Source organism: Phaseolus vulgaris, chromosome 10 (assembly GCF_051622355.1).
Source record: "Phaseolus vulgaris cultivar YP4 chromosome 10, ASM5162235v1, whole genome shotgun sequence".
Lineage (NCBI taxonomy): Eukaryota > Viridiplantae > Streptophyta > Magnoliopsida > Fabales > Fabaceae > Phaseolus > Phaseolus vulgaris.
In genome coordinates, this window is record NC_143507.1 from 38,422,759 (window position 1) to 38,442,510 (window position 19,752).

At 33.0% G+C, this 19,752-nt stretch overlaps 2 protein-coding genes, 1 long non-coding RNA gene and 1 pseudogene across 4 annotated transcripts; 2 read left to right on the plus strand and 2 right to left on the minus strand.

Moving 5' to 3' along the window:
• Positions 1 to 236: 236 nt before the first annotated feature.
• LOC137819760 (uncharacterized) lies at positions 237 to 3,119 on the plus strand. Its single transcript, XR_011082387.2, has 2 exons — positions 237 to 943; positions 2,535 to 3,119. It is a non-coding gene; the product is annotated as an uncharacterized LOC137819760 (long non-coding RNA).
• A 2,042-nt stretch (positions 3,120 to 5,161) lies between these two features.
• Positions 5,162 to 6,071, plus strand: LOC137819759 (putative polygalacturonase pseudogene; annotated as a pseudogene).
• Positions 6,072 to 6,227: 156 nt separating this feature from the next.
• Positions 6,228 to 12,182, minus strand: LOC137819758 (mitogen-activated protein kinase homolog MMK2). Its single transcript, XM_068623739.1, has 6 exons — positions 11,688 to 12,182; positions 10,785 to 10,914; positions 9,962 to 10,099; positions 8,439 to 8,771; positions 7,536 to 7,719; positions 6,228 to 6,855 (listed from the first exon to the last, which is right to left on the minus strand). The coding sequence occupies exons 1-6, from the start codon at positions 11,846 to 11,848 to the stop codon at positions 6,680 to 6,682; spliced, it is 1,122 nt and encodes a 373-aa protein (XP_068479840.1). The 5' UTR covers positions 11,849 to 12,182; the 3' UTR covers positions 6,228 to 6,679.
• Positions 12,183 to 15,617: 3,435 nt separating this feature from the next.
• Positions 15,618 to 17,589, minus strand: LOC137818867 (ubiquinone biosynthesis protein COQ4 homolog, mitochondrial). 2 transcript variants are annotated; one of them, XM_068622499.2, is made up of 3 exons: positions 17,453 to 17,589; positions 16,628 to 16,843; positions 15,618 to 16,275 (listed from the first exon to the last, which is right to left on the minus strand). In XM_068622499.2, the coding sequence occupies exons 2-3, from the start codon at positions 16,808 to 16,810 to the stop codon at positions 15,784 to 15,786; spliced, it is 675 nt and encodes a 224-aa protein (XP_068478600.1). In that variant the 5' UTR covers positions 16,811 to 16,843; positions 17,453 to 17,589; the 3' UTR covers positions 15,618 to 15,783. The 2 variants fall into 2 exon arrangements, with proteins under 2 accessions (XP_068478600.1, XP_068478601.1); XM_068622500.1 differs by having other exon boundaries at positions 17,255 to 17,577.
• Positions 17,590 to 19,752: the final 2,163 nt, after the last annotated feature.

The following is a 19,752-nucleotide window of genomic DNA, read 5'->3' on the forward strand; positions in this document are numbered from 1 at the left end:
TAATTTTTAGATGCAATGAATAGATTTAGAATAAAATATGTAACTAAACCTATAAGAGGTAATGAAGATAGAATTATGATTTTCGAGGAAGGAAGATGAAGTTGAAGAAAAAGGGTAATGAAAATAATAATAAAATGGGGAAGAAAGGATTGGAAGTGGAAAATCACAGACAGCACACCAACGTTGATGAAAAAAAGTGAAAAGAAAAGTCAATAAGATCACGGGTTCACACATGCGTGTCCGCTAGAAAAGCCTCAGACTCATACCTCTCTTTCTCTTTCTATGTCTTGAAACCGAAGTGCCTCAAAGTTAGCTCCTTTTCCACTCTGAATCACTCTATTTATATTGGGTCTTTCCTCCAGCTCCTTCTTAATTTTTGGTATTGAATTGAGTTGAGAAGAGGTCATAGAAACAAGACATGTCTACTGTTGAGTCAGGTGACCACAACAACATCAAAGGGGTACCAACTCATGGTGGACGCTACATTCAGTACAATATCTATGGGAACCTCTTCGAAGTTTCCAGAAAGTATGTCCCTCCTATTCGGCCTGTGGGTAGAGGTGCTTATGGTATTGTTTGGTAAGTCAAAAACTCCTTCTTTTTTTTTCTGGGAGGTATTTGACGTGGCTGAGATTGATGACATGTCAAGGGTCTTCAAAATATCTTTCACTCTTCAAAATATCTTTCACTCAACCTTCCTTTTCCGTCACAACTCTGTTCCTCATTCGGTCCTCAGACCCTCACCACATTCGGTTTCCTTCACAGCCCATTTCGTAAACCCTCGCTCTCACTCTCACCGCAATCATTCCCTTCGTAAACCCTCACTCACCATCTCTTTTCTTTCTCTCACCGAAATCTTCCTCCTCACTCTCGATTTAGGCATTCGTTCTTCTTCCCGCATTCGTTCTCCCTGCAGTCGTTCTCGTTCCCAGCTTGTTGCGAGGTATGTTTTCTGATTTTGTGGTTTAGGGTTTATGATTAGCTGTAGTCAGATATGGTAAACACATCTTATTTGAAGCATTGTATATACCTTGTAAGTGTGTCTGCTTGTATGCAATGCTGCATAATTGTATCTGCTGAAACCACATAGCAAAATCTGAAACCATATAGGCATATGCTAATGCTCTGAAACAGAGAATGGAGAAGATTAAGTGAAAGGAAAGGTCCTTGGTGTGGAACAGGGAAGTTAGCTCACTTGTTTGTGTCTGAAAGTCAGTTGCTTAAAGAGATATGGAATGAAAGGTACATAGGGATGGGAGAGAGAGAGAGAGAGAAAGAAGTGGATGGTTGAGTTTTAAATAAGAGATGATTAATCACCATGTATGTCCCTCATTTTCAAACACTTTATTAATATCCATTACTTCACCCTTTTCTTGGCTTACATAACCATGATAGTGAGCTTATATGACTCCCTTAGAGGTTGCCAATAGCTGCACCGAACCTGCATACTTCCTTTTGAACCTGATTTGAGCAAAAACAAAGCTTGAGGCATCTAAGGTCGTGATAGTTGTACACTTTATGACCTTCATAAAGTTGCTATAGGTGCATAGTTAAATCACCACAGCAGCATGATACCACCCTTGGCTTTGATCCAAGCCTAAAGAGACCAGCACCAGGCCAGCACTTACAGAGAGCTAAAGCTACCTGCAAAAAAACAAAACCCAGCTGCCAATGATTGCATAATTCTGGGTCCTCAGTCCACGCGGCAGCTGTTTTTGAAACAGCTATAAAGCTTACTAAAACCAGCAGCAGCTATTACAAAGCCACCTATATTGCTTAAACAGATACTAACCACCTCCAGAATCACCATTCCATACCCACCCTCCTAGCTTCCATAACCCTCCAGAATCACCATTCCATACCCACCCTAGCTTCCATAACCATCCATCACAGGGAAATCAGTTTAGATTTTCAGTGGACCAAATCTATTTGAACCAAGGGCCCCTACTTGTAATAGTGTTTATTTCACTAATATGATAATAGTAGTAATTAATTCAGGCGTTACACGTTTTGTTTAAGATTTGATTTGAGATGATTGTGAGAGATATTAGGGAGTAGAAGATATTAAGCAGAGTGAGGTTTGTTTTGGAGTGCACAAAGATAACAACCTCTGGCAGTAGAAGTGATATATGAGAATCACAGATAGAAGGCAAAAATCCGTACTATCAATGCTAGCATATTTATGCAGATAATATAGACAGACCATTAATATAATAATAATGATATATAAAGTAGGAAAATAATGATATATAATGTATTAAAATATTGGCAGTGTTAAAAACAGTTATCTGTGGTAACCAACTTTACTTTTTCTGCACCATCCCCAAGATTTTATTTCTTCGCACCAAGCAATACAGTAATTTATTCAACTTCTTCATATGCATGTCTGCTTTTATGCTTTTATTAACCAGAGTTTGATGCAAAAAAGGAAAATTTATAATCCTCTCACCACACCAACTCAGATTTTAGTAGAATAAGTAATTTGTTCATTTATTTTTTTAATTTCTATATGATTTATAGAGTGTATTTTTCAGATTATAAATCTTTTTAAGAAAAAAATACAATGGAGAACAATATGAGAAGACAGCTGAGTTTGGTTGCTAGCTTAATTGCAATATTCATCAGCTATAGAAATGCTATGCATCCACCCGGTGGTGTTAGACCAGCAGAGGGGGAAAACCTGCAATGGGCAGGTCAATCTATTTTAGCTGCAATTTATCCAGATGAATATGTTATATTTCTTATATTAAACACTGTATGCTTTTTTTCATCTGTAAGTGTCTGTCTCTTGCTTCTGAGTGGCTTTCCTCTAACCAGTAGATTTTCCTCATGGCTCTTGTCAATAGCCATGTGCATCATATTAACCACCTTCGGTATGACCTGCATGTTGGCTATAGATATGACAAGGCTTTCCTCTAACTAGTAGATTTTCCTCTTTTTCAATAGCCATGTGCATCATATTAACCACCCTACCTACATGTTGGCTATAGATACAATCCAACCCATTATCACTAAATACTGGAGGAAACCTAGACCTCAAAGAATGTAATGTGTAATGATATTTTTAAACTCTATATTTATAATGATATTCTTTGCTTCGCTTCGGGTTTATGTTTTAATTCGTGTTTATGTTATTTGATTTTTTTATCCACAAACACCACGTGTATATGTTATAATTCGTGTATATGTTTTCTATGCACTGACATTAACACTATCTACTATCTTCGCAATGTAACAAAAATTTCTAGTAACTTTTTATTCAGATAAAGTTAATGTTTCTACAAAATATACAATTGCACCTATATCTATTAAATGGATTTTTATGTTTTTCTTAATGGATGACCATCATATTTTAAAATTTAGTTTCATTTTAATTTTCATTTTTAGGATGCCGAATTTTCAGAAATTTATGTTAGATATGATATGTTAAGGTATAATTAAAGATTAAGATGAAAATATTTTAATAGTTCTAATCATTGGTATTTTTTAATAGACAATTAAAAATATTTAGCCTATTTTTTAAATATTTCAAATAATTTATTAGGAGATAAATTTGAAATAAATGTTTTAATATTTTGTTGATTTGTAAACATAAATCAATGATTTTTGTTTGCTAACAATAGCAGAAAATTAACTTTTTAAAAAAGAAATCATACGAAAACATTAAACTCCACTCGCCCGTAACTGATTGAATTAATGTTCTCCGATAATATTCAAATCTCCAATCTAACGCTCCTCAATTCTCCATCATGGAATCTATAGCAGGTAATCTTTTCCCTCTAAATATGGTTACCAATAGAATGAGTAAATACTATATTTTCTAACACATTTATTTAAAAAAATGTTAAAATATTTATTTATTATAAATTTAAGTTTATTAATAAATATTTATCTGACATAGTAAAATAGTTGCAATAACAAATTCTGCAACACTATACAGTGATATTATTGTGAAAGGCCTCACCATCATGGCATAAACCCAGGTATGCAGCAGCTCATGATTTGGACACTATAATGTATATATAGAGAACACACAAAGTAAAACTGTAAAAACAAAATCAAATTAATTTGGTGATTTATATATATTATTGTATGATTATAATTAATTTTTTAAACCTTATTCATGTTCTTGCTTTATATTTCACTTGCGATAATATATGTTACCTTAAACTTTAATCTTATTTTTATATGTCCTGTTAATTTTAATTTATTATCATTTATACATTTTAATTATATTTTATATTTCAAATGTATGTTAAAATTACCCTGTTTTTTCTCTATCTGTTATTTGGCTAATTTTAAATTTAAGTAAAATTTATAAATAAAAATAGGTTGAAAATAATAGGAACTGTTGCATCATTAAAAAAGATAAAATGAAATGAAAAATGTCAAAACATTAATTTATGTGAGAAGAAATGAGATCTCTCATTGAAAACAACACATTAAATAACAATCAAATTGATTAAATTAAATATTATTATAAAAATTAAAAAAAAAATTATTAATATTTAAAATAATTTTTATTATTAACAAAAAAATTTAAAATAATTTATAAGTTAATGTTGTTACCAAATTTTTAGTTATTAATATTTTATATTTTAAATTAATCTCTAAGATTAATAGAGATTAATTTAAAATATAAAATAATTAATGATTACATCAATTTAAAAATTATTTTATAAATTTTTATTAATAGTATAAGTTACTTTAAATATTAATACTTTTTTAATTTATCAAATTTCTATTTTATTTAATATAGTAACTAATTATTTTAGTTTTAAAATTAGTTTATATTTAATAATTTTATTTTAATTTATATTGATATGCTAGTTTTAAATTTAAATTCAAAATTATATTTTTCTCCCAATATTAGTATAATATTACAACTCATTTTATCAAAAAAGAATTTTTAAATTTTTTATGGTATCAATCAAGTTTTAGAATTTAAGCCAAACATTTACTTACAGTGGGAAAAGCAATGTATTCTAACAAGAAAGAAAACAACTCTCCTTAAAATATATTTTGTATAATAGTGAGAATTCAAAATTACTATCTCTCTTCTTACTAGATTTTTTGGAAATTTTTCCTTCCTCCTTTTTACATTATTGTCCCTATAAATTTTTCAATCACACTAATTATCTTTTTAACAAAATACTCTTGAACATGGAAATGCAATAATTAATTAGACGAAAAAGGAGAATAGAATTTCAGTAGTTTTAAGAGTACTTGTAGATTATAAACAAATTATCATCAATAACCAACTCAACAATTTATATATTTCTTACTTTGATAATGTGGTTAAGAAAAAGTCTTGTGTACAACTTCAACTTCTTTGTTTCACTTCTTATTTTGGCCTTAGACTCATGCACAAATATAAAAATTGAGGACTATTACATAGTTTCTGGAGATGACTTTGTGGCAGTGAAAAGTGGGTAGGATGAGGCATAAAGTTTGGATGGCCCACAAAGCAATTGGTGGTGAGAAGGCTAGCATGCATTTCCCCAGAAAGTGCAGCAATTGCCTTAGGAAGTGAGATCTGAGGTGGAATCCAAGATGTCAGAGCTGAGGACATCACAGCCATCCACAGAATCAAGACTGCAAGCAGTAGGGAGAGGAGGGTATGTGAAGGACATATATGTAAAGGGAATGACCATGCACACCATGAAATTGGTTTTTTTGGAGGACTGGTACCTATGGTTCCCATGCTGATAGCCACTATGATCCTAAAGCCTTGCCTGAGATCAAAGGCATCAACTACAGAGATATGGTGGCTGACAATGTCACCATGGCTGCTAGGTTGGAAGGTATCTCCAATGACCCTTTTACTGGAATCTGCATTGCCAATGTGACCATTAACATGGCAGTCATGGACATGTACTGATATTGAAGGGATCACAATTGGGGTGACTCCTAAGCCATGCAATTCTTTACCTGATTAAGGGCAGGAGAACATCAAAGCATATGCATGTGAATTGCCGAATTAAACATGAATGACTACACTTGTGTTACAATGTTTGATATAGTTATTTATTCAAGGCTAGTCTTCATCATCTTATCCACAATCCATAAATCGTTACTCATGTAGAACAATCAATTTTCTTTCAAAATTATGGAAATGAAACAATTTTCGTTTTGCTACAAGTTTATGAAATGGTTTTAGGCATATTATGTTGTTACGTGAATCAAATTGACTGTTAAGTTATGTTAAAAGGACCACTGCACACGTATGACTTAAGAATTTTTTTGAATAATTTGGAATACTAACAAACCATTACATTTTATGTCATACAATGGGAATATGGGATAATGTCTGTCCCCACAAATGAAAAGTTGTGTATTTTTATGGCTGTAAAGGATAGAAAAACTGGCAAGATGAGTTCAGTGCAGGGTCCTCGAGTCAAATGAAGGATAGAAGTACAACAAGGAGTTGGAGCTTAAGGATATTCAGCTGAAAACTGAGTAAAACTGCACATCTTCTGATCCTTTCCTCGGTACATCACAACAATATGATTATCTAGGAATCTGAGATGAGACTCAAACGAAGAAACCTCACAACAATCTCAGATATGTCCAATATGTTTCATGTTCTGTGGTGCTCTGCAACTTGCCAAAGTAGTGTCATAACGTATATTAGTTATCGGGTATTTCACTAAGCATATACAACACAAATACAAAAATCTCAGTAGACTGGTGGAAGAGGATTGAACTTCACAGATTCTCTCCAGATGAGTTCCTTGATGTCTTCTTCAGTGAATGACGGTTGCTCAAAGTCAAAACTGAAAGGTCTAGTGCAAACAGGTTCCTCATTGATGTCGTGGAGAGGTGCCATGTATGGGTGGCTCAGTGCCTCATCAACTGAAAATAATTAAGAATGGGATACAATTAATAAAAATATAGACAAAAGAGAATCTCATTATTTATAGATATAATCACTCTCATTGTAAAATATTTGTACAAAGACATCTAATAAGAAATCACAGTACTGCCACATCATCATTATCATCATTTCTGGTATGTATGTTGTTAAGAAACATGAGAAAAAAATAAAGTATAAATTACTTCACAAAACAAGTTGGTTTTACACTAATGTTATGATAAGAACATTGGGAGAACCACACCACAAAAGCTAGATATTGTAACAGGTTTTTTACACACGACCAATAGTAACAGGTTCAAGATAAACATACAAATTTTAACAAAAAATAAGTATAGGACACTAAAACCAAAAACAAACTTGTCATTGATCTGGTTGTTCTAAACTAAGAAATGATTTGTAGACCAGCAAATACACAGACTTACAAGGGTGCCCTTCGAAACAAAATTGGAAAAAATTGTAACAGATTTTTAATTCATAACCTCAGATGTTAATTATTTTTCCCGTTTATTTTTTCTTGTGGCATTTGTTGGTGCTAAAGTTGTCATAACTTGGTCTTTCACATCTTCCCCCATATCATTCCAAATCATATACTGCTCCAGGAACAATAAAAGTCATAGATATTCATAAAACTGGGGAAAAAGTTTTGCATGCCGAATACCTGTAATACGCCTGTTAGGATCAAAGATAAGCATCTTCTCTAGCAAATCAACCGCACCAGGAGACATGTTGGGAAATCTAGCAGAAAAGTTTTGCTTTGGATACTGGGGAAGCTGTCTTACATATCTGCGAGCATTATCACTTCGTAGAAATCCAAGACTTGCATCATCGGGTGAACCAATCAACTTGTCGAAAGAAATGAGAATTGTCATTGAAATGTTAAGCAAGAAATCTAAAGAGCATCAAAGAATGGAAATTTACATTCTACAGGAAACCGTAATCTGAATCTATTGATGAGCTAGAACAGAATGAGTCAATGACTATACAAGCATTTTAATCAATTATCATTTCTTACATATATGATTTCCTTAGGTTCTCAAAAAGGCAAAAGGACACCAAGGGTACAAAAGTAGTCATAGAGAGTACAATTCTTTGATGTTTACCAATAACAATATTATATGGTCTACTCTACCAGTAAAACCACTAAGCAATATTATTTGGGAATAAGTGACATGAGTGATGCACAGTTTTTCTTTTCATATTATTTTATTTCAAAATAAAATTCTTATGCCACCAGACATGAATCCTTTGGCAGACACCATTAAAATATTCAACCCTTCAAAAACTCGCCTGTTTTTTCCTTGAATTTTCCCCAAATAGTCAAAGAGGTCAATTTGATGGAAATAAACCAAAGGTTCAAAATAAGCAAAGTACCAACAGCATTTCAAAAAAGCTTGACACCCAAAATTTACTATTGCATAAAGCTGTAGAAGTTGGAACTCGAATTTACAAGTAGATCCAACTTCCAGATCTAGAAGAGACAAAAGAAATACAAATAAATAAGAACATAACCAGTCTCAATAGATTTATGCTAGCAATCAGAAGTATGATATCAAACTAATACCTCTGTGACCAGTCTCAGCTGATGAACATAATCTTTGCCAGGAAAGAGTGGTTGTCTTGTTATGATTTCTCCAAGTATGCAACCAACAGACCATATATCAATGGCTGCAGTGTATTCTGAACAATTAAGAAGCAATTCGGGAGCTCGGTACCATCTGGTCACTACATACTCTGTCATAAAATCAGTTTCGGATGTAGTTCTAGCAAGGCCGAAGTCGGCAATCTTAAGGTCACAATTGGCATTCAATAGCAAATTGCTAGGCTTTAGGTCACGGTGCAAAACATTTGCTGAATGTACATATTTGAGTCCTCGGAGCAATTGATACAGAAAATACTGGGGAAAAAAGAAAGATCTTGAGTTACTGTAAGAAAATATAAAAGCTAAGCTACATTGCCAGAAAGCCTTAAAGACCACACTAAGTCCAAGCAGTGTAATAGATGATGTGGACCCCACAAGCGAAATAGGAGACCAACACCACCTAGTACACAGACTGAGCTTCATTCAGTCTTCCAAGGTTCCAGGCTCTTCAGGATGTTCATAAGTATAATTACATTTTACCTATTGATTTGATACATAAAACAACGAATGGCATTAACCAATTTAATTCAAAAGCAAGAAGATTAAAATAACTAAGAAAAATCCAAGGTAATTCAGCATATATCAATGTAAATTGTTAAGCAAATTCGTATTAAAATATTTTCTCTAGTCTGTTGAGAGGAAGTGAAGAACATTATACACATTCAGCTCAGATTTATATTACATTCTTCACATAACTGGAGAACAAAGTTTTGTCCACAAATATTAATACAGATGAAAACCAAAGCATAATCTTTCTAATGATTGAGTTTATTAATAACAATGTGATGAAGTCACAAATCAACACCAAAAGAAAAAGGTAGAAGAATGGGGGAAATTTTTCAGCAAAAGAATACCTCCAATAAAAGTTAATAATAGGTCTACACTTTAGAGAGTGGCAACTATATAATGTTTATATGCAAAGTAAAAGAAAGTAATCAGGTAAGGTATTATCCATACAAAATGTTATTGTTCAATCCTGACCATAAGAAGATATGTATCATTGTAGAGGCACAAATTCATGTCCGGTCTCTTGCAAACTCATTAGTTGGCTCAAGTTTAAAGCATACTAAAAGAAATTAATTTACGCCATTGACTTGATAATGGAAGTAAAACATTGCAGAAAGTGAGAACAATGCAACTACACTATTGTAGCCGTCACAGCTCTAAACATTGAACTGCAAACAAAACACTAATTTAGTTGACAGGAAAATCTAAAACTCGGGCCTATTAAACAAATATGAAACCACTTGACAAATGTGCAATACAGCATACTCAACACCACAAACATTTATCTTCAGAATATCTACTAAGCACTTTATTTTGGGCTTTATCTCCAGTTTGTGTAACTATACAACCAAAGGAGAGTGTATTAATAAAGCTGTTTGCTATAAAGTCTTCAAAGTACATAGATTGAAAGTCATATTCAAACTAATTAAAGTGCTAACCCGACAATGGTCATCAGTTAGTGGTTGATTGGAACGTATTATTTGATGGAGATCTGTGTCCATTAACTCTGAAACAAGGTATACATCATTGAAGTTTTCCTTCTGTGGAGGTCGTATAATATCTCTAATGGACATAATCTGCATTGGAAATATAATTGATAAGCAGTTAGCAAGTTGAATGCTACTGAAAATCATAGAGTCAAAACTCAATGAGGAAAACCCAACCAAACACCTTTCATGAATCAAAGACAAGTATAGCTAGAGAACTACACTTTTCAACAACTAAGATAAAAAGATTTTACTATAAACTGACTTCAATAAATGAAACCCTTCATATTAAAGCTAATCACAATCTGCATACAAGAATACAAAAAGCATTTGAATAAAATTATAGCAATGATGTCAAGAAAGTCCAACTCAAAAGTATCCTTGCGATAAATATTTGCTAATAATATGAAGATAGATAGATAGATAGCACTAACTAGGTTGGTTAGTTTGTTAAATGTTCGGCCAACAGATCACAAATCTAAGCATAAGGTGAAAATATTATGTATAAGAAAAACCCATAGAAAAAGCATAAGTGCATCACATTACAGGATGCTGCACTCCTTCTTGTTCAATATGCAACATTAAACGCTACAGATCAAAGCTTACACCGAAACAACAGAAAATTAGGGAAGAAACAAAGAATAAACTGAAGAAAGAAAGTAATAATAGGCCAAATAAAATTCACAGTCTCACACGGAAGTAAATAATTAACTAAACGATAACATGGAAGAAAACAAGCTGTAGACGACTGCAAGTAAAAAAGCATCAAAGTTACGTTTGCATGATCCATGTGCCGAAGAAGTTTAATTTCTCGTAAGGTCCTCTTGGCATCTATTCTGTTGTCAAATGCATTGCCAACTTTCTTAATGGCAACTTCCTCGCCTGTCTCCGCATTTACAGCAGCACTGAATGAAACAAAAATATTGTTAGTGTTCTTCACACATCTTTGATAACAGAAAATCTATGTCACGTGGACAAGAAAGTGAACTCCTAGTCAGATCCCAAATTTAATAAACAATCCACAACATATACATTGTACTCCATGTAACTGAATACCAAGAACTATGACATTAGCAGCTTCAGTATGACATGAGCACCAAGAGATAGCGAAGGAATGATCCTATCTCACTTTCCACCTTGACTCCAGCAAATCATAGTATCAATACAACGAATTAAACAACAGAAACAAAATCGGATGATATATGAAAGTCTACGCACTTGGAAAACATTTTAAAATCTACAAAAACAGTGTCTGAGAAGGAGTAACACACAATTCAGCTCCTGAATCCCATCAAGACAAGGCAAAATGGTAAATAAAACAACTAAGAAAAATGCAACAATTTGAGCGCAAAACCGGTCTCCCTCAGCATCAAACTAAAATAACCAATTCAATCTTCATTCACTCAACAACCAGACCAAACACAATTAAAGAATGACAAAATTCTAAAGCAAAAAAAGTTAATTACTTAATTCTTAACAAAAGGGGTTTGATCAGTAACAAAAACTAGTCCTTCCTCCTAAAGTCAGCCAATCCAAGACCAGAATATGAAAGTACAGCATCATAGCTCAAAGCAAGAAAACCCCTTTACACAAAAGGTAACAAACAACAAAACAAATGTAATAAATTCAGCAAAAGGAAATACCTCCCAGAAAAAAAAAGAAGGAGTTTTTGACTTACCAAACAATACCATAAGCACCTCTACCCACAGGCCGAATAGGAGGGACATACTTTCTGGAAACTTCGAAGAGGTTCCCATAGATATTGTACTGAATGTAGCGTCCACCATGAGTTGGTACCCCTTTGATGTTGTTGTGGTCACCTGACTCAACAGTAGACATGTCTTGTTTCTATGACCTCTTCTCAACTCAATTCAATACCAAAAATTAAGAAGGAGCTGGAGGAAAGACCCAATATAAATAGAGTGATTCAGAGTGGAAAAGGAGCTAACTTTGAGGCACTTCGGTTTCAAGACATAGAAAGAGAAAGAGAGGTATGAGTCTGAGGCTTTTCTAGCGGACACGCATGTGTGAACCCGTGATCTTATTGACTTTTCTTTTCACTTTTTTTCATCAACGTTGGTGTGCTGTCTGTGATTTTCCACTTCCAATCCTTTCTTCCCCATTTTATTATTATTTTCATTACCCTTTTTCTTCAACTTCATCTTCCTTCCTCGAAAATCATAATTCTATCTTCATTACCTCTTATAGGTTTAGTTACATATTTTATTCTAAATCTATTCATTGCATCTAAAAATTATTCTTTTAATTCACATACAACTGATTTACTCTAATTTCTATATTTTTTAAATTATTCCAATTTATATGCTACAAAATTTTACAAATTAAAATAAAAAGGTGTACATATAAAAATTAAAATAAATTGTTTCTTAATGAATAAACATCAATATGCTACTTTACTTGCCTCAAGTAAAGTATTATTAATTTTAAAAAGGAAATAAAAGCTAGCAAAGCTCCAACATTTTCTTTGTTTTGGTCAATGCAAAGCTCCAACTTTGCAATTGGTTTATGCAATTTCAATGAAGGTACAAGATCTTTTATTATTATTTTCCAACCCGTGACATGGAATTGAATAGAAAAATTGAAAAAAAACTAAACATTAAAACAATATTCATGAAGACCATTATTTTTTATTTGTGGAAATATATAACAAGCTTTTCATATATTATCAGTATTTAATTTTTTTTTCTAATGTTCCGAAGTATTTAAAACATTTACGACAAATAAAATATTTCGATTACTCCAATAATGCACAATCAATATTGTCTATATTTCTCACATCAAAATAACATTAATTTTATAAAATAAAATTGATACAAAATATTTAAGTATTCAGATTAACAATTTTTATATGCATATCAGTTCATAGTTTAAAAATTGTATCATTCAATTGTAGTTAAAACAATTTTTTTGGCATCATGTAAAGTAACGAGCACGTAAGAAAGTTTATAAGAAACGTCATTCTATTTTAGAAACACCAACTTTGTATTTAACTTATTTTCATAAATTGTTAAAGTAATTTGGACTGATCAAAGTCAAGTCAATGAAGTTTCACGTTTTGCCAAACAAACACGAAGTCCAAGTCTTCGTCAACGTAGCACAAACTGGAAGTGGTTTACTCTTTAATTTGAACACCCAAAGTTACAAGATTGAGCAAAATGGTTTTATCAGAAATGAATTCTCTGAAAACCAGATGCAAATTATAAGTAAATTTTGCAGTCAAAGTTTCGTTTTTAATCAAAATCTGTGTTTTTTTTTATATGCAAAAATAGTCAGTCTTCGTTTCGTTCTTAATCTTTTGTTTTGGGTCCTTGTTTTCATCTCTGGCCAAAGTGTGAACATTGAATTTGCAAAAGATAGAAACTTCCCAGATTGTGGTCCAAAAATGAATAGAGACAAAATCCATAAGACATGACTCGGAAACATAGGCTGTCATCCTATGCTTATGTCATGTTCATCTGAAAACTCTGATACTCTTCAGGCTTTTATCCAATTGACATTATCATTCATTCCGTGGTTGTTATTGTCCAGAATTTGAGAAAGAATCTAACAATAATATGCAGACAACAGCAATAAGAAGAACCATAAAGAAACTATCAAACTAACAAGTTGCCACTATAACAGTTGAAAATATCAGTTCTTCGGTTGCTTTAGACCATATGTTTTCGTTATGAAAAGATGCAGTATGCAGTTTACAAATTATAGTGACACATAAAAATGGCAAGTGAATAATTTTCCAAAAACGAGTGAAGATAGTAAATTCTATTATTGTTGACAATTATTAATTCACGAATCATGACGAATCAACTGAAAACAGATCTTCAGAATAACTTAGAACAGGGGTTATGATAAAGTGATTGAATAACGAGACAGATTGACTTGTCATAGGCTAAAGCAATTTGACAAGTCAATTGACAGGTTAATATAACAGAGGGTATTAATAACCTTCATCTGTTTCCATCCATAATAAAGTAGTAACGAAAGCTTGATATACAAAACAGATAAGATTCCATTAATGAGTGAAGCAAGACTCAGAATTTTATATGATATGGGCCCATCATCATGTTTTCTAAAAAATCTTGCATTTATTGAACATGCATGCAAACAAATAATTCAGATCAAGAGAAGGCTCAGCAGATCCAATTCCATCTGCGTGATATTTTGAACAAAATAATTCACTCTGAGATAAATTCCCAAAACCGAATCAAAGAACTTCATAAAAGGCTCAGCACATCCAATTATATCTGCATGATATATTGAAATTGTGTTTGCTTTCACAGTATGGGAATAATAAGAATTAACTTTGATTGCAGACTTGATTTTATAAAAAATATGGTGAAATTGGTTTTGCTTCAAAGCTAGATTTGACTAGAGTGATAAATAGTAGCTTCTCAACTGGATTGACAAACTTAGCAAGTTTCAGGATAACAACATCCTCCAACAAACATAAGTCACTTTCACTTCATTTGAAAATCAAGTTTAACCGAAGTCAATTTTAAAAAATCTAGTTTACAATCGTTCAAAAACACATACTAATATTACTAAACAACAGTTGAAGTAGGGGAACCAGAATTATAAGCTGCTAATAGTTCCTGCAATTTTCTGAAACTTTTTGAAAGAGACCTGCGAAATTTAGGATCCAAGCATCGTTAACAGTATGCAATAAACACCCACAAAGCAATCACACAAATTGAGATAAGTAAACACACCAATGCGCACATCAGAAAGAGTACTTAACTGTTCAAATCTCAAATAGCACAAACAGAATCAGGTTTCCACTTGCATAACCCATCTGATGATAGTCATTCCATATTCACCCATTAACATAAGCAAAAGATGAAACATATATTTCAGTTAATTGCAACGTCAGAAAAGCACTACATTTTTCACCAAGCAACAAAAGAAATTTCCCGCTAATCATTAAAAAAATTTCACTTAATCATATATACGATTTAGGTCAGGCTTGTATGAATAAAGAAAGACGATGTAATGTAACAATATTATTTCTTACCAGCCCTTCATGGATGTGAATGCTGAGTCCATAAATCCGTTCAATCTGATATATGGGCGGACCACAAACACAAACAAATTCGAAGGATTGAATCAGTGAGGCTTAATTCATGTGATCAGAGATGAAGAGACAAGATTCCTACTTCACAATGATGATTTGTGGCTAGCGTTTGGAAATTCTGAAGTAAAAAGGGTTCATATACAAGGTTCTGATTTGACGGTAGGGTTTGAACATGTTGAAACAGAGTTCAGAATCTTTAAAAAAACATGTAATTTGGTATTTAAGTATTTATAAATTTGCACGTACCTCAACAAATTACCTAAGTAAATCAGTTTGTGTAGCCAAACTGTTTTGAAAAAGTGGTTTACTAATTAAATTGTTTTAAGTTTGATTATTTGTCTTTAATTTAGTGTGGTTAACAGTCTGGTTTGGTCCACAAGTGGTTTCTGCATACCCTTGCCAGTAAAATAAATAAATTCAGTGATTAGAAATTTGCAATCAGATGGATTGATAAATCACCTATTGATACAAGAAGAATAAAACTATAACATAACAGGATATGTTGAAAAATAGAAGATGTGATTGTAAGTCTATTTTACTGATCATATGATAAAATCCAACCAATACAAAGCTAATTGACTTTATATAAGAGGCAAAGGTTGTACAGTGGATTTTATTCCAAAATTTGGATGGCAAAACTCTAGCACAATGCCATCACCAAGACCACTTATCAGGATACATACAGCTAAGGAACAATGGGAGAAGGAACAATTTGCAGTTTTCTGCGAACATCTTCTAAGTCTTCATGAAAATGCCGCTCATAATACACACACATAAGATCAGTGCATTGCATGCCAGCACGAATAGCCCAGGGGAAGTAATGCTGATAAAACAATTTTCTCTGCTTTTCACTGAATCTAGCAGTGCCCCCTACAACGGACAGCAGGCACATAGGAAGACCCATCTGCTCAAACTCAATAACCTTCAAAGCTGTCTCCCCAATCAAGTTAGTAGGAAGGTCAAAAAGGGTATGCCAGAAGTCATGCACTTCACGAGCTCTCATTGTTACATAGGCCAGTTCATCTGTATCCATGAACCGCACAGGAGGTCGATCATCTGGTGAAAAGTTCCTAGATCCCATAAACCTAGCATAGGCAGCACCGAATGTGTTTTTCGGCAGGTCCCAAGCATGTCCAACGTTTGCAGAAACAACACGAGGGCGCTCCAATAACACAGCCTATAAACCAGAATTATAAAAGAAAATTATTGGTTGTTGCTGTAACATAATTGATGCTTCAACAGCCAAAAAAAAGAATGCCAGTTAATAACAATGTTAGTGATTGTTTAGTGATAAGTGAGAGCTGTTTATAATCACTTTTATCAATGAGTAAGACCAAGGGCCAACCATCCCCGGATCCTAAACTCTTTGTAATCCCCAGAATAAATAAACTATGGTTGTTGCTAGTACTTGCCATAGAACATCCAATAAAAAGTAAATTAAATAAATCAACATCCAAAACAACATGGGCAAGGAGAATATCCACATTAACCAAAAAGAAATAAGAGTAGAATAAAATAAACCAGCTCACCCTCCCTTCAGGGGAACTCTTCATCCTCTGCAGAACTTTCTCAAAAGCAGGCTTTCCAGTCGTCTCACCAAGAGCCGCTATCAGATCTGCTCTTCGAGGGTCCAACAACGCCCCCACTGCCGAACCCATTGCCACAGCAGCCTGCTGCCATGTCTTCAACCGGATTCTACTACCTTCTATCATTGCAGATAACTAAATAAAACTACCCTTGCCAATCTGATTCAATACATCATTATTTGTCAGAAAGAAAACCAATTTCATCAATTTTGATTCAACTAAAGCTGAGAAAGCGATAACAAATCAAGGGTAAGGGAAAGTAAAAAATGTGAGTGTCATTGAGGATCATGAAGCCCTAGTAGTAACCGAAATGAAGGGGAAGTGAAAGCAAGAAAATCTGAGTGTAACGGAAGCCCTTATTGGGAATCACTTCTTCAACGAAAAAGTACTTCTGAAAACCTCCAAAAAAAAACCGGTTTTTGGTCTTGCTGAATGGTAAACGTTAAAATTAACGTTGGCAAGATTATAAATGAGGGACCAACACCTTTAGCATAGAACTAATTATAGGAACCTTGAAAACCATAAAAAATTTAACCGGAAAAAGAAAATGTCAGAACGTGTAAAGCTTACCGAACACTTTCAGAGCATCAAACCAAAGACAATCATCGATTATCAGATTAATTGGCAAAAGAGCACAGAAAAAAGAAGGAACGAAAAGTAAAAAGAGAAATTATGGAGTGGATTTGGGGAAACGGAATCAGAGGAGGTTTGAGGTGGAGGCAAAGAACGGGTGAGAGAGAAGAGAGGAGAGGGGTGAAGCTTGCTTACTTGTTCGAGTAATGGGAGTTTAGGGTTTCCAAAGCTCAATCCCTTTGCTTCTTGTTTTCGAGCCGGAGCTGGCTGGCTTCTCTTGCTTCACAATGGCATAACCATGAATCACTATTTTTTAGTTTGGTTTAATCTTTCATAGCCACCTAATAATATACTCTATTTATTTTATTTTTGTTTAATTTTTCTAAATAATTCTATTTTGATAAGTGTTCATGAATATTCCTTCTTTTCCAAAGGTGCATGTATATATTGATAAGTACAATAATCACACATATGTAAGGTAATTACTAGATTGAAAATGGTTCAATATTGGTATCTCTTAATTCTTTAGGAGATTGTCTTTTTCTTATTATTTATTTTCATTATCATTTATAAAATAATGAATTTATAAAATAATGAATAACACATATTCCAAATATGAGGGGTTATTATTTGTAAAAATCATCAATCTATTTGGTAAATTTTTTTGGGATTCTTTTTTTTTTTTACTTGATCCACTCGTACACACATTAATGTCATGTTTTAATATGTTATTTTACATGGCTATCTTAATTTTCATTTTTTTAATAATATCAATTTCTTTAAACGATTTAAAATAACATATTCTTGGTGAATAGACAACTTAGAGGATAATCCTTACGACATGTCATAAAGACTCAGTTTGGTTCACATAACATAAATTGCATTTAAGGGTATGTTATTAAGGTCATGTCTTGCTAATTCACATGCACAAAGTATATTGTGAGTGCATTTAAGTATACAACCACAACATTATCTATCAATATCGATATGTTTAACTCAATCAAACTCCTAAAAAATGTGCATTAAAGCATATTTGAAAACAAATCCTAATTTTCTATATAAATCAATACTGAAAGTATGAACCACAACATGTAGACTCTTCTCAGAGCATGCCTTAATTTCACTATGTTGCTAAGTAATGATGTTGTTCATTGTGTCTCGACAAGTACACAAGTGTCCCATACTATTTTGAAGTGCTTGCTTCATGCCCAAATGATTCAACCATACGAAATGAATGTTGAATCAACAAGTTATTAACCCTGCTTTATTAACTATAATTAAGGAATACATAGAAAGTAATTTACCTATTTGATGTTGTGTTACTCAAGTGCATGACCATATATGTCCAAGCCTTAACAAATTTTTTCTCGTGTGGAATGATCCATGTGTCATTCACACAGTAAATAAATATTGGTCATGGTAAACAAACAACTTCAAAATGTTTCACACATTCCACAAATAAATCACGATCTACACAGTCCATCATAGAGGCCCATGCATCCATAACAAATTCTCAAGTCTCCACAAAGTTCACTAACATTTTACATTTTGCTTTAACATTCTTATTAATGTGGAATCGACAAAAAATGTTGGTAACTTTGGGAAACACAATGTTAATTTCATTTATTATGTTGGAGATCCCACATCGACTAGAGATCAGAGCCTTTCATTGTATATAAGTGGGTGCAAACCTCAACCTCATGAGCCGGTTTTATGGGGTTGAGTTAGGCTTAAAGTCCACTTTGTAATATATTAAGGCAAGATATTTGTCATTGACAATTACTTGAAGGAACACAACTAATCCTAAAAAACAACATTCTAAATCCCTTGAAGGCCCCGAATAAAGTTGTTTTATTGTTCAATTGCTAACAATGCAAAGTAGAGAAAACCAAACTTGTGAATGTCACACCAATTGTTTCAAGCAAGGACAACTTATATTTGATGGTTTTGTATGGTGAATACGTTCACCAATTTAACCGCATTGAGATGTGTTCAAAAAATATTTGTAACAACCTATGTAGACTTATACTCCAATGAATATAATTGTCACACTCTAGCAACATTATCAACTATTGCATTTAAGTTTTGTCTCTTATATGCATATCTAGCACTGTATTTTTGCCTTATTGTCATGATGTTGTTCTCATCGTACTTTTTCAAATTAAGTAATATGTTTGCTTCATTAAACTCTTAGTCATGTCAATAAACATGAAATGCTCATTCGATTTTAATCTAACATTATAAGGGTGACCAACTAAGCCCGACTTACAGGAAATGTATCATAAAAGGTTATTTTTGTGTGTAAAAGTTTTTTAGGAAAGGTTATGAGAGTTTCTTCCTCACCATTATGTTTTTCTTCTCGCACCCCATATTTTTTAAAATTCTAAAAACAAGCCTTAACCTTTTATTTGAAAAGGGTACCATGGATGAGTTGGTTTGACACTGTTCTTCTTCTTTGTTCATCAAAGACGTTGGTCGAGAATCATTTTAGTTTT

What these genes read in the sequence shown, in the direction of transcription:
- LOC137819758 (XM_068623739.1), bottom strand. Translation starts at nt 11,848, where the DNA reads ATGTCTACTGTTGAGTCAGGTGACCACAACAACATCAAAGGGGTACCA. An exon ending in GGTGCTTATGGTATTGTTTG is followed by an intron (nt 10,915 to 11,687) that starts GTAAGTCAAAAA and finishes TGTTTCATTCAG; the next exon opens with TGCTGCTGTAAATGCGGAGA. An exon ending in TCCTAACAGGCGTATTACAG is followed by an intron (nt 6,856 to 7,535) that starts GTATTCGGCATG and finishes AATTATTTTCAG; the next exon opens with TTGATGAGGCACTGAGCCAC.
- LOC137818867 (XM_068622499.2), bottom strand. Translation starts at nt 16,810, where the DNA reads ATGATAGAAGGTAGTAGAATCCGGTTGAAGACATGGCAGCAGGCTGCT. An exon ending in AGAGTTCCCCTGAAGGGAGG is followed by an intron (nt 16,276 to 16,627) that starts GTGAGCTGGTTT and finishes TCTGGTTTATAG; the next exon opens with GCTGTGTTATTGGAGCGCCC.